This window comes from Stegastes partitus, unplaced genomic scaffold, assembly GCF_000690725.1.
Source record: "Stegastes partitus isolate 25-593 unplaced genomic scaffold, Stegastes_partitus-1.0.2 Scaffold2410, whole genome shotgun sequence".
NCBI classification, from domain to species: domain Eukaryota; kingdom Metazoa; phylum Chordata; class Actinopteri; family Pomacentridae; genus Stegastes; species Stegastes partitus.
In genome coordinates this window covers 617-19,385 of record NW_007580141.1, presented here as the reverse complement: position 1 = coordinate 19,385, position 18,769 = coordinate 617, and the positions used below count along the sequence as shown (strand labels likewise).

The 18,769-nt window shown below is 43.0% G+C and overlaps 1 protein-coding gene across 1 annotated transcript; it reads left to right on the top strand.

Annotated features, from left to right (window-relative positions):
* Positions 1-888: 888 nt before the first annotated feature.
* Positions 889-16,602, top strand: LOC103374944 (protein phosphatase Slingshot homolog 1-like). Its single transcript, XM_008305104.1, has 15 exons — positions 889-969; positions 2,022-2,059; positions 8,087-8,187; positions 8,998-9,062; positions 10,190-10,311; positions 10,392-10,460; positions 10,777-10,842; positions 11,790-11,984; positions 12,319-12,412; positions 13,402-13,530; positions 13,640-13,686; positions 14,250-14,396; positions 14,908-15,108; positions 15,247-15,874; positions 15,982-16,602. The coding sequence occupies exons 1-15, from the start codon at positions 889-891 to the stop codon at positions 16,600-16,602; spliced, it is 2,604 nt and encodes an 867-aa protein (XP_008303326.1).
* Positions 16,603-18,769: the final 2,167 nt, after the last annotated feature.

Here is an 18,769-nt window from a genome sequence, read left to right as displayed (position 1 = left end):
TTTTTTAAGAAATATTGAGATTTCATGCTTTAAAAAAATTCAGGCAAAACAGGGATAATTAAGAAGAAATGTGATGTTTGAGTTAAAAAATTACGCTTCAAAAAAAAGGCAAATATGCTGTTTTTAAGATCATAGTGCTGAATCTTTTTCGGTTTTGGATTTTTTGTTCCTCAAAACAAGACATCTGATGGCCTCGGTTTATATTCTAGGAAACTCTGACTCCATTTTTAATCGTATTCCGGCGTTTGGTTTGTCCGGATGAATTCAACCAATAATCGATATTTTAGGGATAAATCTGCACCGTGATCAATTTGGGAGATGAATCGATGCCTGATCGAGCTCGCCGCGTTTCATAAACAAGATAATTTCATCAACGTTTGTATTTGGGAGTTCCTAGTCTGGCCTGTCACCTTGACAACATTGGCCCAATGACAGCGCACACGCGAACTAGGGCAGCCAATCAGAGGCGTCCGGCGGAGCTGCATGTCGTTTCCAACCCGCTCTCAACCTGCGCCGTGTTTTGTTTGTCTGTCTGCGCTCCGGCGATGAAACCGCGGGCTGCTCCGGCTCGCCACCGACACGGGAACTCTGCCGCCACTCTCCGCTCATGAGGACTCCGGTAACCGCAGAGGACGCACGGAGCAGGACCGAACGGGAGCACCGAGCGCGGCGGGGGTTGGGGGGGCCCTAGGAGCGGAGCGAAGGGAGCCGCTTGGATGAGAGTCTGACTAGGCATTTTCTCCCCGGTGACAGAGACAATCTCAGCGGCGCATCTTCCCGGATAGGCGCTGCTCCTCCTCCCCCTCCCCTCTTCCTCCTCTCCTCCTCTCCTCCTCCTCCTCCTCCTCCTCCTCCTTGCCCTTCCGCGGCTGCAGCCCCCCGCCGACCATGGCCCTGGTGACTCTGCAGCGCTCTCCCACCCCCAGTGCAGCATCCTCGGCCAGCACGACCAACAGCAGTGCGGGGGAGGTGAGTGTGGAGCGCCGGGGCTGGGTCTTTGTGTGGAGACGCCAAAATGCGCCTTAATCAAATAGGAGCTGGGTGGTGTTTTAATATCCTGCGCGAAGGGTTAACCTGACTGGGCTGCCTGAGTGTGTGTGTGTGTGTGTGTGAGTGTGTGCGTTACAAACTTGATGTATTGTTGCATTGTGAGAGCACTGAGTTGTTTGTTTGTGGCCACTGTGGCAGCGGATTTGTAAACAAAATCCTGCAGAGGGGGGAGGGGGGCTGGTGGGTTTTAGCTGTCAAGACAAAGTGTTCATTTTGCTGCTGCACAAACATTTGCTGCGTTGCACTCAGGTTGCTCTACCCTCTTTGTTATTGGGATTTTTATGTGCTGGGAGAGGAAAGGCAGATATTTCCACTGTTTAGGAACTTTAGGGAAATCTCAGGAGACACACAATGTTTTGGGAACTTGTCAGACTTTAAATCCCATTTGTCCAATATTTTAAAATCTGAAGTTGAGCTTGTTGAGGCCAGGGACCAGAAATAAAGATCCTGGGCAGAAAACAGAGCTGTCATCCTGAGCAGATCACAACATCAGTGTCAGTGCTCCACTTTCTAGTTTTAGGAAAGTGGATTATGTGCTCTGAAGTAGGCTGAGGTGCAAAAAATAAGCGGTGACATTCCTCTGTGATGAGGAGCGGGTGTCACTTTTACGGCTCACTATTCTGCAGCAGGGAGAACAAGTGTGATGCTTGGATGTGTGGTTTTTTTTTGCTGAATTCGTGCTGTTTGAAGGTGTCCTCAGGATTCAGCTCTGTGGGACATTCACAGCAGATGAGATCACAACACTGACCGGGAAGGACCAGCAGGTGGTGCTGACTTGCTTTTATGCAACTGCACATTAATTGGCAACAAGAACAAGTCTGTGGTTCTGTTGGACTGCAGCAGAAAGTATAACATTTGTGAAGACAGGAGGAGGAACCTCTAAAGTGCTCTCTGACTCTTTGTGAACATTCTGCATTGACTGTTATTTGCAATTTTTATATTCCGTCCTTTTGTTTTTTTTTGTCTTTCAGGATTTTGGAAGCGACGATGACAGGAAAAATAACCAGAGGTAAGAACACTCTAGGATTAAAATGTTATGTGGAGTTGGAACAAATTTATAAAGAGTTAGAAAAGTGTTCTTCATGAGGATTGTGTTTGGGATGCATGATGATATCCTCCATAAAGGCTCTAAAATGAAACACAGCCGTTGTCTCGGAGCAAACTTTAACAGATAAATGATGCTGACTAACGCTCAACACCGTGCTCAGCATGAGAGGGTTGAACATCAAAAATGACGTTGGTGTGTACAAGTACGTCTGCGATGTGACGTTTTTTTAAAGTATCAGCAAGTGACTACACATAATACAAACTTTTACTACATGAACACCAAAAAAACATGATGGATTAGCTGCATTGGGCTGCAAGGTGGGTCAGTGGTTAGCATCGTTGCCTCACAGTAAGAAGGTCGCTGGTTTGCTTCCCGGTGAGGACACCCGGAATCTTTCTGTGTGGAGTCTCCATGTTCTCCCCGTGCAGTGTGGGTTCTCTCCGGGTTCTCTGGCTGCCTCCCACACAGTCCAGAAACATGTTGAGATTAACTGGTGATTCTAAATTGTCCGTAGGTGTGAATGTGAGTGTGCTTGGTTGTCTGTCTCTAAGTGTAGCCCTGTATAGACTGGTTACCTGTCCAGGTGTCCCCTGCTTTCACCCTGAGTCAGCTGGGATAGACTCCAGCCCCCCACGACCCTAGTGAGGATTAAGCGGTGTATAGATAATGGATGGATGGGATGCATCATTTTCCAAACTTACGTATTGTTAGTATAAGATGATAGATGAAGATACACAAGCACGACTTCCCTCCTCTGACTTCATCAATGTGCTGCCTGTTGGTGGCGCTAGATTGAAATCCTGGGCATCACCAAGTAGGATTCGTCCAGTTGGCACGGTGGCTTGATGCTACATTTCACTGTGGGCCAACTAACATTTGTTCCATAGATGGATTACTGAAAAGGCCTCCTGAGTCTTTGCCCCCTGGTCCAGAGCCCCAGAGTACAGAGGTTAGAGGTAACATTCATGATTGCAATCAGCAGCTATGAAGAGGCACAAAACAACCACGTAATGATGTAAAGCATAGGTGTCAAACTCAGGCCCAAATCTGGCCCACAATGTCATTATATTTGGCCCGCGAGATGATTTCAATGTTCAAATTCAAATTTTCAGGAGTAAAATTGATCATCTGTATTTGTATATACGCACAAGCAAACTTAGAGTTATGCTGAAAAGTTTTTAAAAAATGATGCTTATGAACTTTCCAGCAAACTAGTTAGCAATTTAGCACGACGATGACGCTTGACTCCGCACCACCGTCTGTTCAGCTCTGAGCTCTGCTGCATGCGCTGCAGACTGAGTATCATAATCGCTGGAGTTGGAGTCATTTAGCAGGACAAAGATGAAACCATTGCTAAAACCACTAAACATCTTTTTCTGCTTTATGTTCTATTTTTTAAAAAGTCTTCACAGCTGTAAGTAACTTTCTACTTATTTAGGACTTGAATCTGATTACAGTGAAGAACTAAAGTCTAACAGTTAGAAGTGAAAGTCCTCAATATTCAGTTCAACTTAAAGGGTTGAGCATTTACCCTGGTTTTTATGACGAAGTAAAATGTGATCACATGGACGTGAACAGGTTGGATTGAGCCGCCATCTTGGCTTTTCCTGTTTTACTTGCTTGTGTTTCTGCCAAATGCTTCGTGCACAGTTGACACTATGCTGGATTCTATAATCGGAACAAGTGTTTAAGCAACACCCAAGTGTGGCACAGACAGTCAAACAACGCACTAAACAGTCTGTTTAGAGAATTAGACCCTGATTATTTAAAACTACTTTGGCAGGTGATGTGCTGGAGATTCAGTGCTCTCTGGCTGATTAAAGGGCAGCATCATTTTGGCCAGTTTATTTCCGCTAATGGCTCTTGCTGTAGTTTCTCACTGTTGTCAGGGGGAAAAAAAACAAAAAAAACGTCTGGACAAACAGTTTATTTAATGTGACAAGTTTGCAAAAAAAAATGCTTCTTGTTCTCAGTTACATAATAGAGAGTGCACAAAGCGTTGTCCCCGCTCAGTCACAAGGCCTTTCTTTAGTCAATTTGACGTCACAGACATCATGATTTGTGTCAGCACAGCTTTGGCACACACTCTGTCTTTGTGTGTGTGTGGGTTTGTCACAGTTGAAACAGTCGTGTCATGCTTTGTGTTCCTCCGGGATTCATCAGTGTGGAGTCTTAATTTAGAATTCTGCATGTCAAACTTGAGACCGACGCCAAGTAACATTTCCACCGCCCGCCCGCCCTCGCATGAATGATGCTATTGTGGCGGAGGGTTGCATAGGGAGAGCTGATTGCCGGATCACGTGAGACAAGATAGGGAGCCCGATCTGGGCAGCGCAGACCTGAAGGGTTCAAGGGCTCGAGATGGAAAGAAAGCTGTGGGAAGGAAGAGAAGGGGAAGGACGGAGCGAGACCGAGTTCGATCTGAATAGGCAGCAGTCAGAGGAAACGTGCAGGTGTAGACGAGAAGGAGAGGAGACAGAGGGATGTTAACGAGGAAGTGAGGAAGAGTTTTTTTTCTAAGGAGGCTGTAAATAAGAAAACCGGCAGGATGCATCTCGTGGTGAAGTCTTCACACAAAGCCATGCTGACCGTGCTGCCTCACTTTGTGGAGAAAGCTGCTCTGACTCGGACGGAGATCTGCCGAATGTAAGTTCTCTGAAGGCACTTATTGGAGAGACTCGGGATGTAGCGGCAGGATGGGATGTCTGGAATCTATCATGAATTCACTACAACAGCATTTAATCTTACTCTTTAACCCTGTATAGCCTGAGCAGCTTCTGGGCGTTTTATTATTATGTTTAACCCTATTCAGGACTTTCATGTTGTCATACGTTGAAGGTCTTTCTGGACCCCAAGAAAGAATATGTGCTAAATATTTGTTGGTATTCATTGTAGACTTGTATGTTAAATACATGTTCTGACAAGTTGACATATTTTTGCTTCCAGATGCATAAATTAAAAATAAATTTAAAAAATAAATAAAAAAACCTGTCACCTAAACCAAATGTCCTGGGGTCCAAAAGGCCCCAAAAGTCCTGAATAGGGTTAATCCTGCTATATTTTTTACTCACTGTGGGCTCATTTTTCACTGCAATACAAAGTCCTGCACCTCTATGGAAACAGCACGACATGGCTAGACATATCAAGGACTCAGAAATGCCTGTTGTGCAGTCGAACAAAGTTCTAATGCCATCAACCCTAAAAAAAATTAACAAAAAGTCGAATTCCTTTACGTATTTATTTTACAAAAATCGAAAAAACCCAGAATCTACAAAGACAACCTTTTTCTGAGTGTCCTCAGGTGTTACCAACGCTGCAAAAATGTCAGCAGATATTTTACTACTTGCATTTGTTGATTTGTCTCGTGTCTGGTCTGTGTGAACACAGCCTGCAGTTCATCCCAGTTCAGCTGAAAATAATTTTTGTCAAGTGACTGTTTGTCGTAGCAGAGTCGGTTGTCACTTCTCAGTTGTCGTATTAAGCTCAGAATTTTTAGTTTTTTGCCAAAACCGACTAGTTTATTTTTGGCGCGACATTTAAAATAACTGGGTTTTGCTTAAATATCACAGTTTTTAAGGTCAGACTTTGTTAGTTTTGGTTTTAGAACCATTTGCATGACTGTTGGAAAGCTCAAAAATCTGATGATTCTTTCTGTTGCTACAGTTTTTACAAACTAGCATGCTTTTTAAATCCACTAGCAGGTTCTGGTATTCCAAGAGTTAAGGACAAAATGCTAGGTTTTAAAACTTCTGGTAACAAATGAGTTAAGATATTCAGCCTTTACGGAGTTGCAGCGTTAATTTGTTCACATAAAGTTTTCTAGTTTTGCTTCTGCACATTAAGCTTCGTAGTTAATTTCCACTGCCATCTCCAACCCATCTGTCTTCTACATCAACTTGAAAAGAAATAATGATAGCACATAGCGGAGCAGCTGAAACAAAAGGCCTTGTGATGGTCCCACTCAGTCATACCAGGCTTTGTGTGTTTTGGTCGAGCGAGGAATGAGACTGTGGTTAAACAAAGCTGCACTCTGTTCTGTGTGAGAAAAGACGCTAAAGCTCTCCTCCTGCCTCCTCCGGCCTTCATAACAAAGTCGTGACCCGGGAGGGCTTCGTTCGGCGCAGGTCGGACAGGAAGGGAAGTTTTAAGGCACACGTAGAGAGTTGGAGTGTGACGCCTGATCCGTGAAAGGTCAGACTGTAGAAACACAAGGCTGTGAAATGTGCTGGATCAGGACTCGGATGAGCTGCTCATTGAACCAACGAGGACTAAATAAGTACACAACCTGCTCGCTGTACCTACGGCGTCCTGTCGGCAGCCTTTTCATGTCCTTTGATGGTACGACTTCGTGCTGTGGCTGTGATGACTAATGTGTAACGTCATGGAGACTCTGAACTCATCACTCGTCAGTACAAGCCTTTTTTTTTTTTTTTTTTTAAACAACAATAGCTAATACTCATTGGTTTCAGCGTCATGGTTCTGGAGGATTTGTTCACATTTTTTTTATCTCATAGTAAATTAAAAAACTTCAAGCTTTGCACTGTTTTCCCAACAAGAACTGTGAAGACGTCACTTTAGACACATTTGTAGAGCAATCAGTCGATCAAGGACGTAATATTCAGGTTATTTTCTAAAGAAACTCATTTTTTGTAGCCTTACTAGTTTGCATTTGCAAACATTTATGATGCAGCACAACTTGGCACTGCTTAAAAATTGTATAACTGAAGGTAAACCCACCATTTCCATCAAACCCAAATAGTCACACAAATGACCCACATATCTTTAATTTTTTAAATCTTTGTAGTATTACAAATGGAATAGTGTGTATTTAATATTATCCTCTGATTTCAATCCAGAGAAGTTGCCAAATCTTATATTTTTGTTCTTTTTTTCCCCAAAACTTTAAAGCAGTTTCAATCGTCTCTAACCAAAATGTATTATTCATGTCTTCTAGGAACATTTTAATGGCTGGAACAACACAATTCTTCTGTTTTATGACTAGAAAAAATAAGTAAAGCAAGGTTCATGGCTGATTAAGATCATCTGAGAATGATGCTTTACAATTACTGTCAAAAATTCTCAATCAAAAGAGCTGAATTTTAAACTACAAGATTCTTTGGGAAACTAGTGGCTCCTCACCTGGATTGCTTTTGTGTAGTTTCATTTTGGATTAGTGGAGTTTGTGTCCATCCATCCATTATCTATACACCGCTTAATCCTCACTAGGGTCGTGGGGGGCTGGAGTCTATCCCAGCTGACTTAGGGTGAAGGCAGGAGACACCCTCACTTAGAACCAAGCACACTCACATTCACACCTACGGACAATTTAGAATCACCAATTAACCTCAACATGTTTTTGGACTGTGTGGGAGGAAGCTGGAGAACCCGGAGAGAACCCACGCTGCACGGGGAGAACATGCAAACTTTTTTTGGGTGTCGTCACCGCTACGCGAACCGGCGACCTTCTAGCTGCGAGGCAACAATGCTAACCACAGATCACCTTGCACTATTTACATTTTAAATACATTTTCATGCTGTGAACACACACAGTTCAGTGAAAAGTTTGTCACGACTGTTGATCAACTTCTCAGTTGTGTTGATATGTGCAAAAAAAAAATTTTTTCTTACGAAATCTGGTTTGTACAGATAGTTTATTTATGGCTTGTCTTCAAATGTCATACGTTTAGAATAAAGGGAAGGAGTTTTGAATAAAGTGTCGCAATTTTAAACTTTCTCTGACTGAACTGTACATCACACGTGATGAGTTCCAGGACTCTCGGGAAGCTGAAAAACTGATGATTGTCAATTGCAAATGTCTGGACCCATGAACTCCAGTAAACCAGAGTTCAGAGTTTCTTCACCTCAGCTCGTGTTTGAAGTTCAGGGTTACAATGAAGCACAAGGAAGAAAAGTTAAGCGAGGACACTGGCTGAAGTTTACTGTCTCTGTAGCTCTAAACGTCTTTTACATTTGTTCTCTTTTGTCCAGCCTCAGCGAGAGCTTCTTCATGGTCAAAGGAGCCGCCCTCTTCCTCCAGCAGGGCGGCGGTGCACAAGGACCAAAGACCCCGACCCACCACAAACATGCAGGTAGGAACAAACGCACACACACAATGAAAAGCTTTGTTTCTTGTGCTTTTGCCCAGATTCTTTGCACAAATGAGCCCCCGGACAAAAGGAAAATTGTATAGGCTGAGGCTTTTCCCTCTGTGGGCTCGTGTTTATTCTAAACTGTGTTGGGAACCGTTTCCTAGTTTGACCTGAAGTGACCTGCAGCAGAGACGCACAAGTCAGATTAATGTGTAGGCTGCTTATGTATTGACAGAAAGGTCTGGAAAGTTATTCAGAAAGTGTGATTTGTCTTGAAATATGAACATATTGACTATATTGTTCTATATCTTTCTATATTATTGTGTTTTGATATCGTACCTGCCTCTAACAACACTCAGTCAGTTTTTTGCTTATTTAATGTCAGTTTCTGTCATTCAAAGCTTTATTTTTTTTGCTGTCTCAAACAATAACGTCTCCTTGTTGAGTCTGAAGTCATGTGAGGACAAAGGCAGGAAAAGTCAGAAGTCAGTTTGTACATAACTCAGCTGCAGGGTTCAGATTCGTCTTCATTGAGAAAAATTCGCTACATATTTCCTCCCACTGGGTCGGAAGACCAACAATGAATGCAAAATAGAAGAAGCTGAATGCTCAGTTTGTAGTTGACCTTTAGTTTTTTCTGCTAGAACGTCAAGAAATAGTGAGTCTTGTGTCTCTGTGAGAGGTTAGCATTAGTCAGCCGTTTAGACTGTTGAATAGCAGTAAAATGTTCTTGATAAAAAAAAAAAAAAAGGTTTAAACTATAATAAACTGTTTCTCATGTAATAATCAGTCTTAATGTTTCCCTTCCAGGTGATTTACCTCAGCACCTGCAGGTCATGTTTAAGGTCCTCCGGTCTGAAGATCGCATTAAGCTGGTCAGTATAACCAGAGTTTTTCCTTTAACTAAACATTAAATACAAAAGAAATCAGAGCCTTGATAGTCAAGTGTTTTAGTGTTTTTTTTGGAGTTCTACTTCACTCAGAAATGTGTTTTGTTTATTATGGGTTCACTTGGATGTTTGACTTTCACTGTACAGACTCACATGTGAGCAGATTCTGACATTAGACGGCTGTTTTTTTATATTTATCCACTGAAGGGGTGAAAGTTTCTCTCAGAAATTCCATATTTTTGCTCCTTTAATTAATGAAAGTGTCTCATGTCCCCAGAATGTGTCCTTTGATTTGGTTCATTTTACCATAACGGCATAACCCCTGGTTTTAACCCTGTTCTAAACGGACTGCTTTAGTGCCTCTAGATTTAAATTTAAATACAATTAAGCTTAAATACAGTAAGAAGACTGTCTCTGTGTCTGTGGTTAAAATCGGCAGCTGACACAGATGAGTCTGTGAGATGTGGAGTTTCCATCACTCTTAACTTTCTCTCTGAGGTATTATTATACATAGAGGTAGCGCCAAATTCACTGCACAGCTGTTATATGGTATGGTATTAATATGACCAACATATTGGGCCTTTGTTCTTTATTCTTATTCATCTTATTATTATTGTTTCAGTGTGGAACAGGTGCACAACACATTTCACTGCCATGTATAACTGTGTTTGTGACCGATAAAGACCTTGAAAATCTTTAAATCTTTAAAAAACAGTTTGTACAAGCATTGGTTTGTTGCACCACATCTGATCAGCAGCCAATCATGATCCAGTCTGAAATACACTGAAAATCCATTTTTAAGCAAAGTAGGACATATCTTGTGTCTGAAAGTTATAGAAATATTCAAAAATCAATGCGGGAGTCGACGTACCAGCCAGAGACTACAATGCGAGGCAGAGTATTTTTATGTCTGGAAGCACGTCTGGACGAGAACCTTTTATTTAAAGTAATTTTAGAAGCCATTTGCTGTGACTCATCCCTAAAAAACAGTCATGAGACCAGAATGAAGGCATGTTTTGTGGGTTTGTCGTGCGATGACGTTCACAACAACTCCAGAGAACTGTCATCTAACTTTTTTTGTTTTTTTCCCAACCCCTCCTTTTGTCGTGCAGGCCGTGCGGTTGGAGAGCGGATGGTCGGATCGAGTGCGCTACATGGTCGTTATCTACACCAGCGGCCATCAGGACACGGAGGAAAACATCGTCCTGGGAATGGACTTCACCGACAAAGACAGGTGGTTAATATCTCTGCAGCTGCATGTTTTGTACGTTTCAATCTGAATATTAGTTGAAATGATGTTCTTGTGATCCGCAGTAAAAATTGCTCCATCGGGATGGTGCTGCCGCTGTGGAGCGACACCAACATACATTTAGACGGAGATGGGTGAGTCACAAAGCTGCTAGTGGATCCAGAACACATTAATGTCTATTTCTTTGCTCACACGTTTAGGTTGTTGTCCACATTTTTAGGATTTACTGCCCACCAGTGGCAGAGGAGCGACTCGCACACATTTTTGTCTGGGTTCTTGCTGACCTGTTAACATTGTCGCTGCCTCTGTGTGCTGGAGGAATGTTCCACTGGTTGGTGTCCTGAATAGTCCCATGAACGAGCCCCGTCCAGTCTGTGTTTACATCCCCCCTCGTCGCTCTTCATCTCCGACCAAACTCCTCCTCATCTTCTTCTTCTTCTTCCTCCTCAGAGGCTTCAGTGTGAACACAGCAGGGCGGTCGCATGTCTTCAAGCCTGTTTCTGTGCAGGCCATGTGGTGAGTAAGTTCCTCATGTTTACCTGGGAGTCGTGTTTTTGTTCATGTTCTCAGAAAAACACTGGATGAATGTTGGTTCTGAGATTTTTGCTTTACATTTATCAAATTTTTGGAGCATTTGTACCACCTTCGAGGCATGTTTTCTGGACTTTTTGTGCCCATTTCTTGAGGTGTCATACACAGTTAATGTGAATATAAATTAGAACTTAAGGATTTTGTACATTTAAAGAAAAAAAAAAGCACACTGCTATATTTTTATGTCTCTGTGGAGTGGACCAGTGAACTCGATATTTAAAATAGAGGCTCCACAAAACGGGAGAGAAATAACTGTTAGATTTTTGCCCAGCATTAACATACTGTCAAAATACTAGCAGTTATTTGTCATTTCAACCAATTCCAATCCACAAATACACATTCACTACAGTACAAAATCATATTCCGGTTATTCCTCACTTCCCTGATGGACGTCTGGATACGAGATTTGGACGCTAATCGGATTCCTGAGTTGCTAAATTCTGCTAAATTCTGAATATATATTTAAAAAACAAGCTTTCATCCTGTAGACTTCCAGCAATTTAAGGGTAATTTCACTGCACACAGATATAACAGAGACATCCATAAGCTTGTTTTGAAAATTAGAGGTCAAGTGCCGCCTCCTAAAACTGAATTAGGCCTTAAACTTTGTGTTAAAATCACAAATTTAGATTTATTTTAACATAACTAGACTCAATTATGTTGGTTTGGTAAAATAATAACCAACTCTTGTATATTTGATTTGATTATTTTCCCCTGTGATGACACTGCTGGTTCAGATTTGACATTCACGCGCCACCTGCTGGCCAGTTGTCATTATTACCACTAAAGCCTTCTGTGCTCCTTAAACATTCCATCCATCTTGCTGACAGTGGTTTTTGGTGGTCAGGAGTTTATGCTCTGTGCTATGGCAGGTCCGCCCTGCAGGTCCTCCACAAGGCATGCGAGGTGTCGCGCCGGTTCAACTACTTCCCAGGGGGCATCGCTCTCACGTGGATGGCCTTCTACGAGAGCTGCATCACCTCGGAGCAAAGCTGCATCAATGAGTGGAACGCTATGACCGACCTGGAGACCACCCGGTCGGACTCTCCCACCATGTTCGTCGACCGGTGAGACCCCACAGAGAACTTCAGTGTCGTATATTAACAAAGACAAGCAGGTGGTCATTTGTTTGAGGCATTCCCACTACTTATGTCTGTAGAGGAAAAGGACTTTAAGCAGTTACAAGCTGATTTCATGTCTGATTTTCTCCTCATATGTCCAAACAGATTAGCTGAGTTCTAACATCCCCAGCACATCTATGTCAGTAGTCAGTATAGCAGATTTCAATGCTTTGGACACTAGCTGTTTCTATCGTTTCCCTACATGGGTGGAAACATGTTTCACTGTCCTGCTAATTTTCATCCAGACAGCAGCACTGATGTGTTGACTTCTTACACGCAGGCCGACTGAGCGAGAGAGGACGGAGTGTCTCATTAAAGCCAAATTACGCAACATCATGATGTTCCAGGACCTGGAAAACATCACCTCCAAGGAGGTACGTGCCAAATCAACACCTTGAAAATGTGTCTAATTGCTTTAAATCTTTTTTGAAAGCTGGACCAAAAAAAAGACATTTTTAAAGATGACAATTAGCTGTGTTAAACGTTAGATTTAGTTTCTAGTAGCAGGACTTTGTTTTTATGCATTCTGACTAAAGGCATCATTTAAAGTCTTCTGTATGTTTGTAAAAGTTATTTCACCGTAACCCTCCGAACTACAAAACCTATCAGCAGGTTTGAAAAGCATTATATCTTTAAAAATAACTAAATAAATGCTGATATTACGTTATTAATAAGAGCCAGAAACTGTAAACATAGAAAGAATCACCAGATTTTCAACTTTAAGATCCTAATCTGTGACATTCTGTTCAAAAATCACTTTATTTTATGTCTCATTTAGAGATGTGTCAAAAATAAACCATTTGCATTTATACATTTTATATATTCTTTGGTACAACTGTGAAGCCATCAGTGAAGTTGCAACAAAGCTGAAGGATGTTTAGGCCGAAATGAAGGCTGTTTTCAGAGGTTAGATAGGAGACAGTATAGAAACAAATAAAAAATGTCAGTAGTAAAGTATCTATTTTATGTAGAGTTACCTTTTCTTAGTATTGGTAAAACCTGCGGTCATTTATTGTCCATGTTGATTTCTGATTTTCTCATTTTTGTAAAATAAATAATCAAAGAAATTCAACTTTCGTTTCGTCATATTGAACAAAACACACATTTGAGTTCTGTTAACTTCTAGCCATGACTGAGTTGTTTCCATGAAGGTACAGGACTTTATATTGTAGTAGATAAATTACCCCACAGTGAGTGAACACATGTGTCAGGACCAAAACGTGTCCAGAAACTGCTTGGAGCTGAGAGGGTTAAATAAAGATAAGGGAATAATTCATTTCAAAACAAAAGCACTACTACTACTATACTCACTGTGGGAGATGCTCTGTGAAACATGCTTTTCCTGGTAAATCCTTCTCCTCAGATCCGTAACGAGCTGGAGCAGCACATGAGCTGCAACCTCAAAGAATACAAGGAGTTCATAGACAACGAGATGCTTCTGATCCTCGGCCAGATGGACAAGGCCACGCTCATTTTTGATCACGTTTATTTGGTGAGTTGTTTCGTCTTTACCGTTTGCTTCCTCTCATTGTGGTTTCTTTACTAAACTGCAGCGATTCTTCTGATTATTCTGAAACGTTTCTGCTTTTATTCCTGTGCAGGGCTCTGAGTGGAATGCTTCTAACCTGGAAGAGCTGCGGGACTGTGGGTGAGCTGAAAGATTTCATCCTCAGTGTTTTATTCTTCTCACAGTTTTTAGCTATTTCTCTCTGAAATTTGCTAACATGTGTAAATAGAGTTCATCCACTTTTCTGTGGAAATAACCAGCAGGTTACTGAAATAGTTAGATTACTTGTATTTGACAAGATGCTTTACAATTTGACATATTTCAACTCTCATTTAATAAAAGTTGTTACTATAAAATTGAATGCAACTCCAATCTGTTGCGCTTGATGCAAAGTTATGCAGGAAAACAATTTCCAACAAGTTGCAAAATTATGTTTTCTCTTCAAATAGCACATGAAAACTGTGTTGGTTCACATGCAGATGCTGTGCTGCACCTTATCCTCAGATTAGGAAACATAATTTTAACTGCACGCTGCATTTATCCCAGTAATTTAATGAATTAATGTCACAGTTTGGCACACAGAGAATAAACTACAGTTAGGGTTAGCTGCGTCGTCAGTGCTGCAGCCATTCAGATTATGTGTAATTTGTGCTAACAGTGACACTAAGGGGATGAAACGAGCATGTTGTTGTTTTGGTTGACAGGGTGGGTTACATTCTGAATGTGACCAGAGAGATCGACAACTTCTTCCCGGGGATGTTCTCTTATCACAACGTCCGAGTTTACGACGAGGACGCCACCGACCTGCTGGCTCACTGGAACGACACCTACAACTTTATTGTCAAAGCCAAGTGAGCGCCGTCACATCAAACAAACCAGTCAGCTCACATGTTTTGGTTACACTGGACAGAATATAGATTGTCAACTACAACAGCAGGCTGTTACTGAAGCTGTGTTTGGTCAGAGTTTGTGCTTTGGTATTAATAGAAGGTGTTTTTAGTCATAATCTTATTTAGTTTGACAGACTCACATCATGCATTCTCTCCCACTACTGGGGCCGCGATCACACAAGACATATTCTTGTCCTCCCCAAACGCAAGTCGTGGTTGTGAGTTGTGCCAGTAACAGCGATCAGTTTGGTTGCTATGCAACTGTCTGACCATGTTAACCTGAGGTGAAAAAGGATGTATGTAAAAATAAAATAGAAAAGATCAAGTTGAGATTTGTAGCGTGCTCATAGCTACGTCCAGAAATAAACAGATGTATCTGCTAATCTATTGGATTTGACTCAATATTTTAATATTACACTGTGCTATTGTCAACTAAAATAGAACATAAATGATTTTTTTTCCTGTCCAATAGGAAGAATAATTCAAAGTGCCTGGTGCACTGTAAGATGGGGGTGAGCCGGTCTGCCTCTACAGTTATTGCCTATGCAATGAAGGAGTACGGCTGGTCTCTGGAGAAAGCCTACAACTTTGTCAAGCAGAAACGGAGTATAGCTCAGCCAAACGCTGGCTTCATGAGACAGCTGGCAGAATATGAGGGAATCCTGGACGCCAGGTAAGCAGGTCTACAGCTGAGTTCAGATCTGTGTAGTTTTTTGTTACTGAGGTGGAGTGAAGAGCCTAAGATGTGATAGTGATGATACACATGCTGCTGGCGTTACCAGAGTGTCCCAAGTCTTCCTTTCCTTTATAGCAAACAGCGTCACAACAAGCTCTGGAGGCCCGAAACAGACGAGGAGGGAGCAGATGATTTGCAAGCGTCCGGCCACTGTACCGGTGGAGAGGAGATGCCAGTGCTCAGAGAGGAGGCCTGGGGAGGCTGCGGGGCGTCTCCCTGCAGGGGCATGGGTCTGGAGATGGAGCCCCTCGACTCTCTCAACTATAATTATTACTTCAGGCGTTTGTCAGACTCTGCACTCGACAGTGAGCCCTCCACCCCAGTGCGAGGTCCCCCTCTGCTAGGTATGGAGAGGGTTTTCATTGAGATTGAAGACGTGGAAAGAGATGCCCTGCTGGAGGATGAAGGTTTCCCCATGGCCCATCTAGCCCTACCCGGGGAGGGCACAGCAGCTCAGACCTGCGGGCGCCTTGATCCCCTGGAGGACATGAGGCTGAGGCTCGAGTTCAGCACTTTGGAGGAAGAGGATGAGGAAGAAGCCAAGAAAGAGGAAGCTGAGATGGCAGCCTTGGCTCAAACCCCTGGAAATTCAGATGCGAAGGAGGCTGAGAGAAGCGAGGAGAGCCGGTTAGGCTTAGCCAATCTGAACACCAACAACAGCAACCGTCTTGCCGCCAAACGCAGCTGTCCCGCAGCTTTTGATGTGAGTTAAGAAAATGTTTCCATGCCAGCAGTAAATTAAATGTTATTTACTACTTCTGCATGCCACTGACCGTACACTGTGTTCTGTTCTCGTTTTGATCCATTTAGGACAGTGCTAGTACAGGAAACCCTTTAAAAGTGAAGCCTTCCTACCAGTCCTGTAAAGACTGCATGCGTCTACCACAAGGGCGGCGCTGTGACCGTCCAGCAGGAGGCCGCTCCCACCGCCTTAACCCCTCCCGCCACTGCACCGTCCCCTCCATATGCATAGATCCGCCCGGGACAAATTTTGCTTCCACCCCTCTTCTGCAGTCTCTGCCGACCCCTTCAGTCGCCCCACCTAACCTGGTCCAGCCCTGTGCTCATCTGTACCGCTGTGCCACCTGCACCCCGAGCGTCGCATCAGTACCACTAACCAACCAACAGAAACTGGCCTCGCCCATGAACTGTGAGGAGACGCCTCCTGACCGCAGCTCAGTGGAGACGGAGGACATGGACGAACCACAGGGGGGCGACGTGGGAGAGCAGGTGCTAAGGGAGAGCGCCGAGGCCATCGACGCCACTGAACCTGGTGGTTTAGTGGAGCTCCCGCAGCAGGCTCTGGCTCTACAAATGCCAGGACTGGGGATAGAGTTTGGTCTGGAACTGATGCGACAAAGGGCAGAGCAGCTTGAGAAGATGCCAAGCCTGGCCATGGAGGGCCAGCTCCCAGTCGGGCCTCTGCCTTAACACAACGGCTGGAAGCACAGACGAGAAGGAGGAAGTGGAACACCACTGCCTCAACTACTGTGATGGCTGTGAGATATTAGATAACCACTGCTGCGGTGTCGTACCAGACGTGAAGCTCTGCTCTGCTGACCTCTGCTGTAATGTCTTGGCCTCCTGGCTCAGTTTGAACAAACTGCAGCAGCTCTCTGAGCGCCCTGTCATCGACTGAAGGGATTAAGATCCACAAGAGGCTGGATGTTTTCGCCATGTGCTAAAGGCCTCGATGCTTCTGGCTGTGTCAGGATGGAAAACTTTCTCGCGTCCTTCATCTGTCCCTCAGATGTAACTGAGGCCCATCTGGGCTATTTGAACCTTCCTGCCCCACCACACATGCGGGATCATCACCACATCCCAGTGGAGATGACGCTGCCATTTGACCTTCAACGGACAGGTTTGGCAAGACAGTGGTGGTTTGTAAGATCTAGTTGTTGTTCCTTTCTGATTCCTGACAGTGCTATAGTTAGCACATTAATGTTGATGAAAAGAAAATTACCTGAAGTCACATGCTTCTGTCAGTGTACTGTATGTTTTCAATCCAACTCATCAACAGTATTCAAGAAGGAGCTCAGTGAATATTTACTGTTCGATCGCATCTCCTCACGTTGCCCCCCGATATCTGAATCCTCACTTCACTTCCCTGCTGCAGCTGCTTTTGCATCACGAGAGGGCATTTCACGTGAAAGCATAGGATTTTTTTTTTTAAAAAAGGACCACGTGCGAGCCTTTTTCTGCCTCTTTGTAAAGCATCGTACCTCGGACCACAAGCATCTCGGACTGTTTTGGTCAAAGACTGTTTTGTTCTCTCTGCTCAGTGGCTGGTTCACCCTGACCTCCTCCAATAAAACTTAATGTAATCATGTACTTAAAGCGCTCAGTTTAGCCCACGCATGACTCTGCAGTATTACAAAACATATCCTCGACATGTTTAGACAGAAAAATAATCAAGTCGTCTCTCATTTTTACTCAGTTTTTTTAAATCTATCGATCGCACTGTAAGTAACAACGAAGGGTGCAACGCTTCATCCGACGGACCCCGAGAATGATGGAAGGAAAGCTCGCTGGAAGAAATTACGACACATCGACTCTGGTCAGACAGTCTCTGACGTAACCAAAGCCATATCATGTTGCCATATCATGCTTTCTCCGGCGATAAGCATGGCTCATTTCATTTTTCGGTCACCTATTGAACAAAAACTACCTTCCCGTCGACCTACAGATATTTGCACACTGTTCATATATATATAGATTTAGCACTCGAGCACAACTCTAGTACGCATTCACACAGCACACAGACACAGTTCAGCTAATTCATTCGAGCACACTAAACCCGAAACAGAGACGTCTGAAATAACATCTAATAACGTCTTGCAGTGGAGTCCATCCCTGTGTACAGTAATCATCAGACAGTCAACAGCTGTACATTGTGTTGATAATTTTAAAACTTCAGTCACTGATATATAAAAATTTTAAAATATATCTTCTTAGCACACACACAGGTTTTGACACTCCTACAATCGGTCTACGAATCCTCATATTTCAAGGTTTTGTACAAATAGCCTGCTGCATTTTTTTTTTTTTTTTTTGGTGAAAATTGTGCCACCAATCCAAAGTTGCTGTGCCACAAGGTGTTACAGGTTTTTTTTTTTTTTCTGTTTTGGTTGATGATGTGTTCTCACTGTTTTTTGGCACGCTGGGTGTGCTGGAAAGGTAACCGAACGAGGCCTGTGCAGGAAGAAGCACATGCAAGTTGTATTTACTGTGTTTGAAGGTCTGAGCGCTTCAGGAGAAATGAAAACTGTGCAAAGAATGAATGCAATTTTTTATTTTTTTTTTAATTATCTTGAAGTAAGGTTTTTTTTTTTTTGGCGTTATTTTTATTTTTCTAGATTTAGTTCTTTCTTTAATTAGATGAGTAGAAACTTAGACAACAACGCACCCTCTGTTCCTTCTCCTACCTTAACTGAATTCGAGGGAGCTGCAGGTTTGCTCCACTAATTCGATTTAAACATTTTGGTTTCCCCTTTAACTTGTTCTTTCCTTCACGTGGCCATTTGACCGTTATAAGGCACTTAAAGAAAGCTGCTGAAATCACACACTTTTGAAATAGAACCTTTTCAATCTAAAAAAA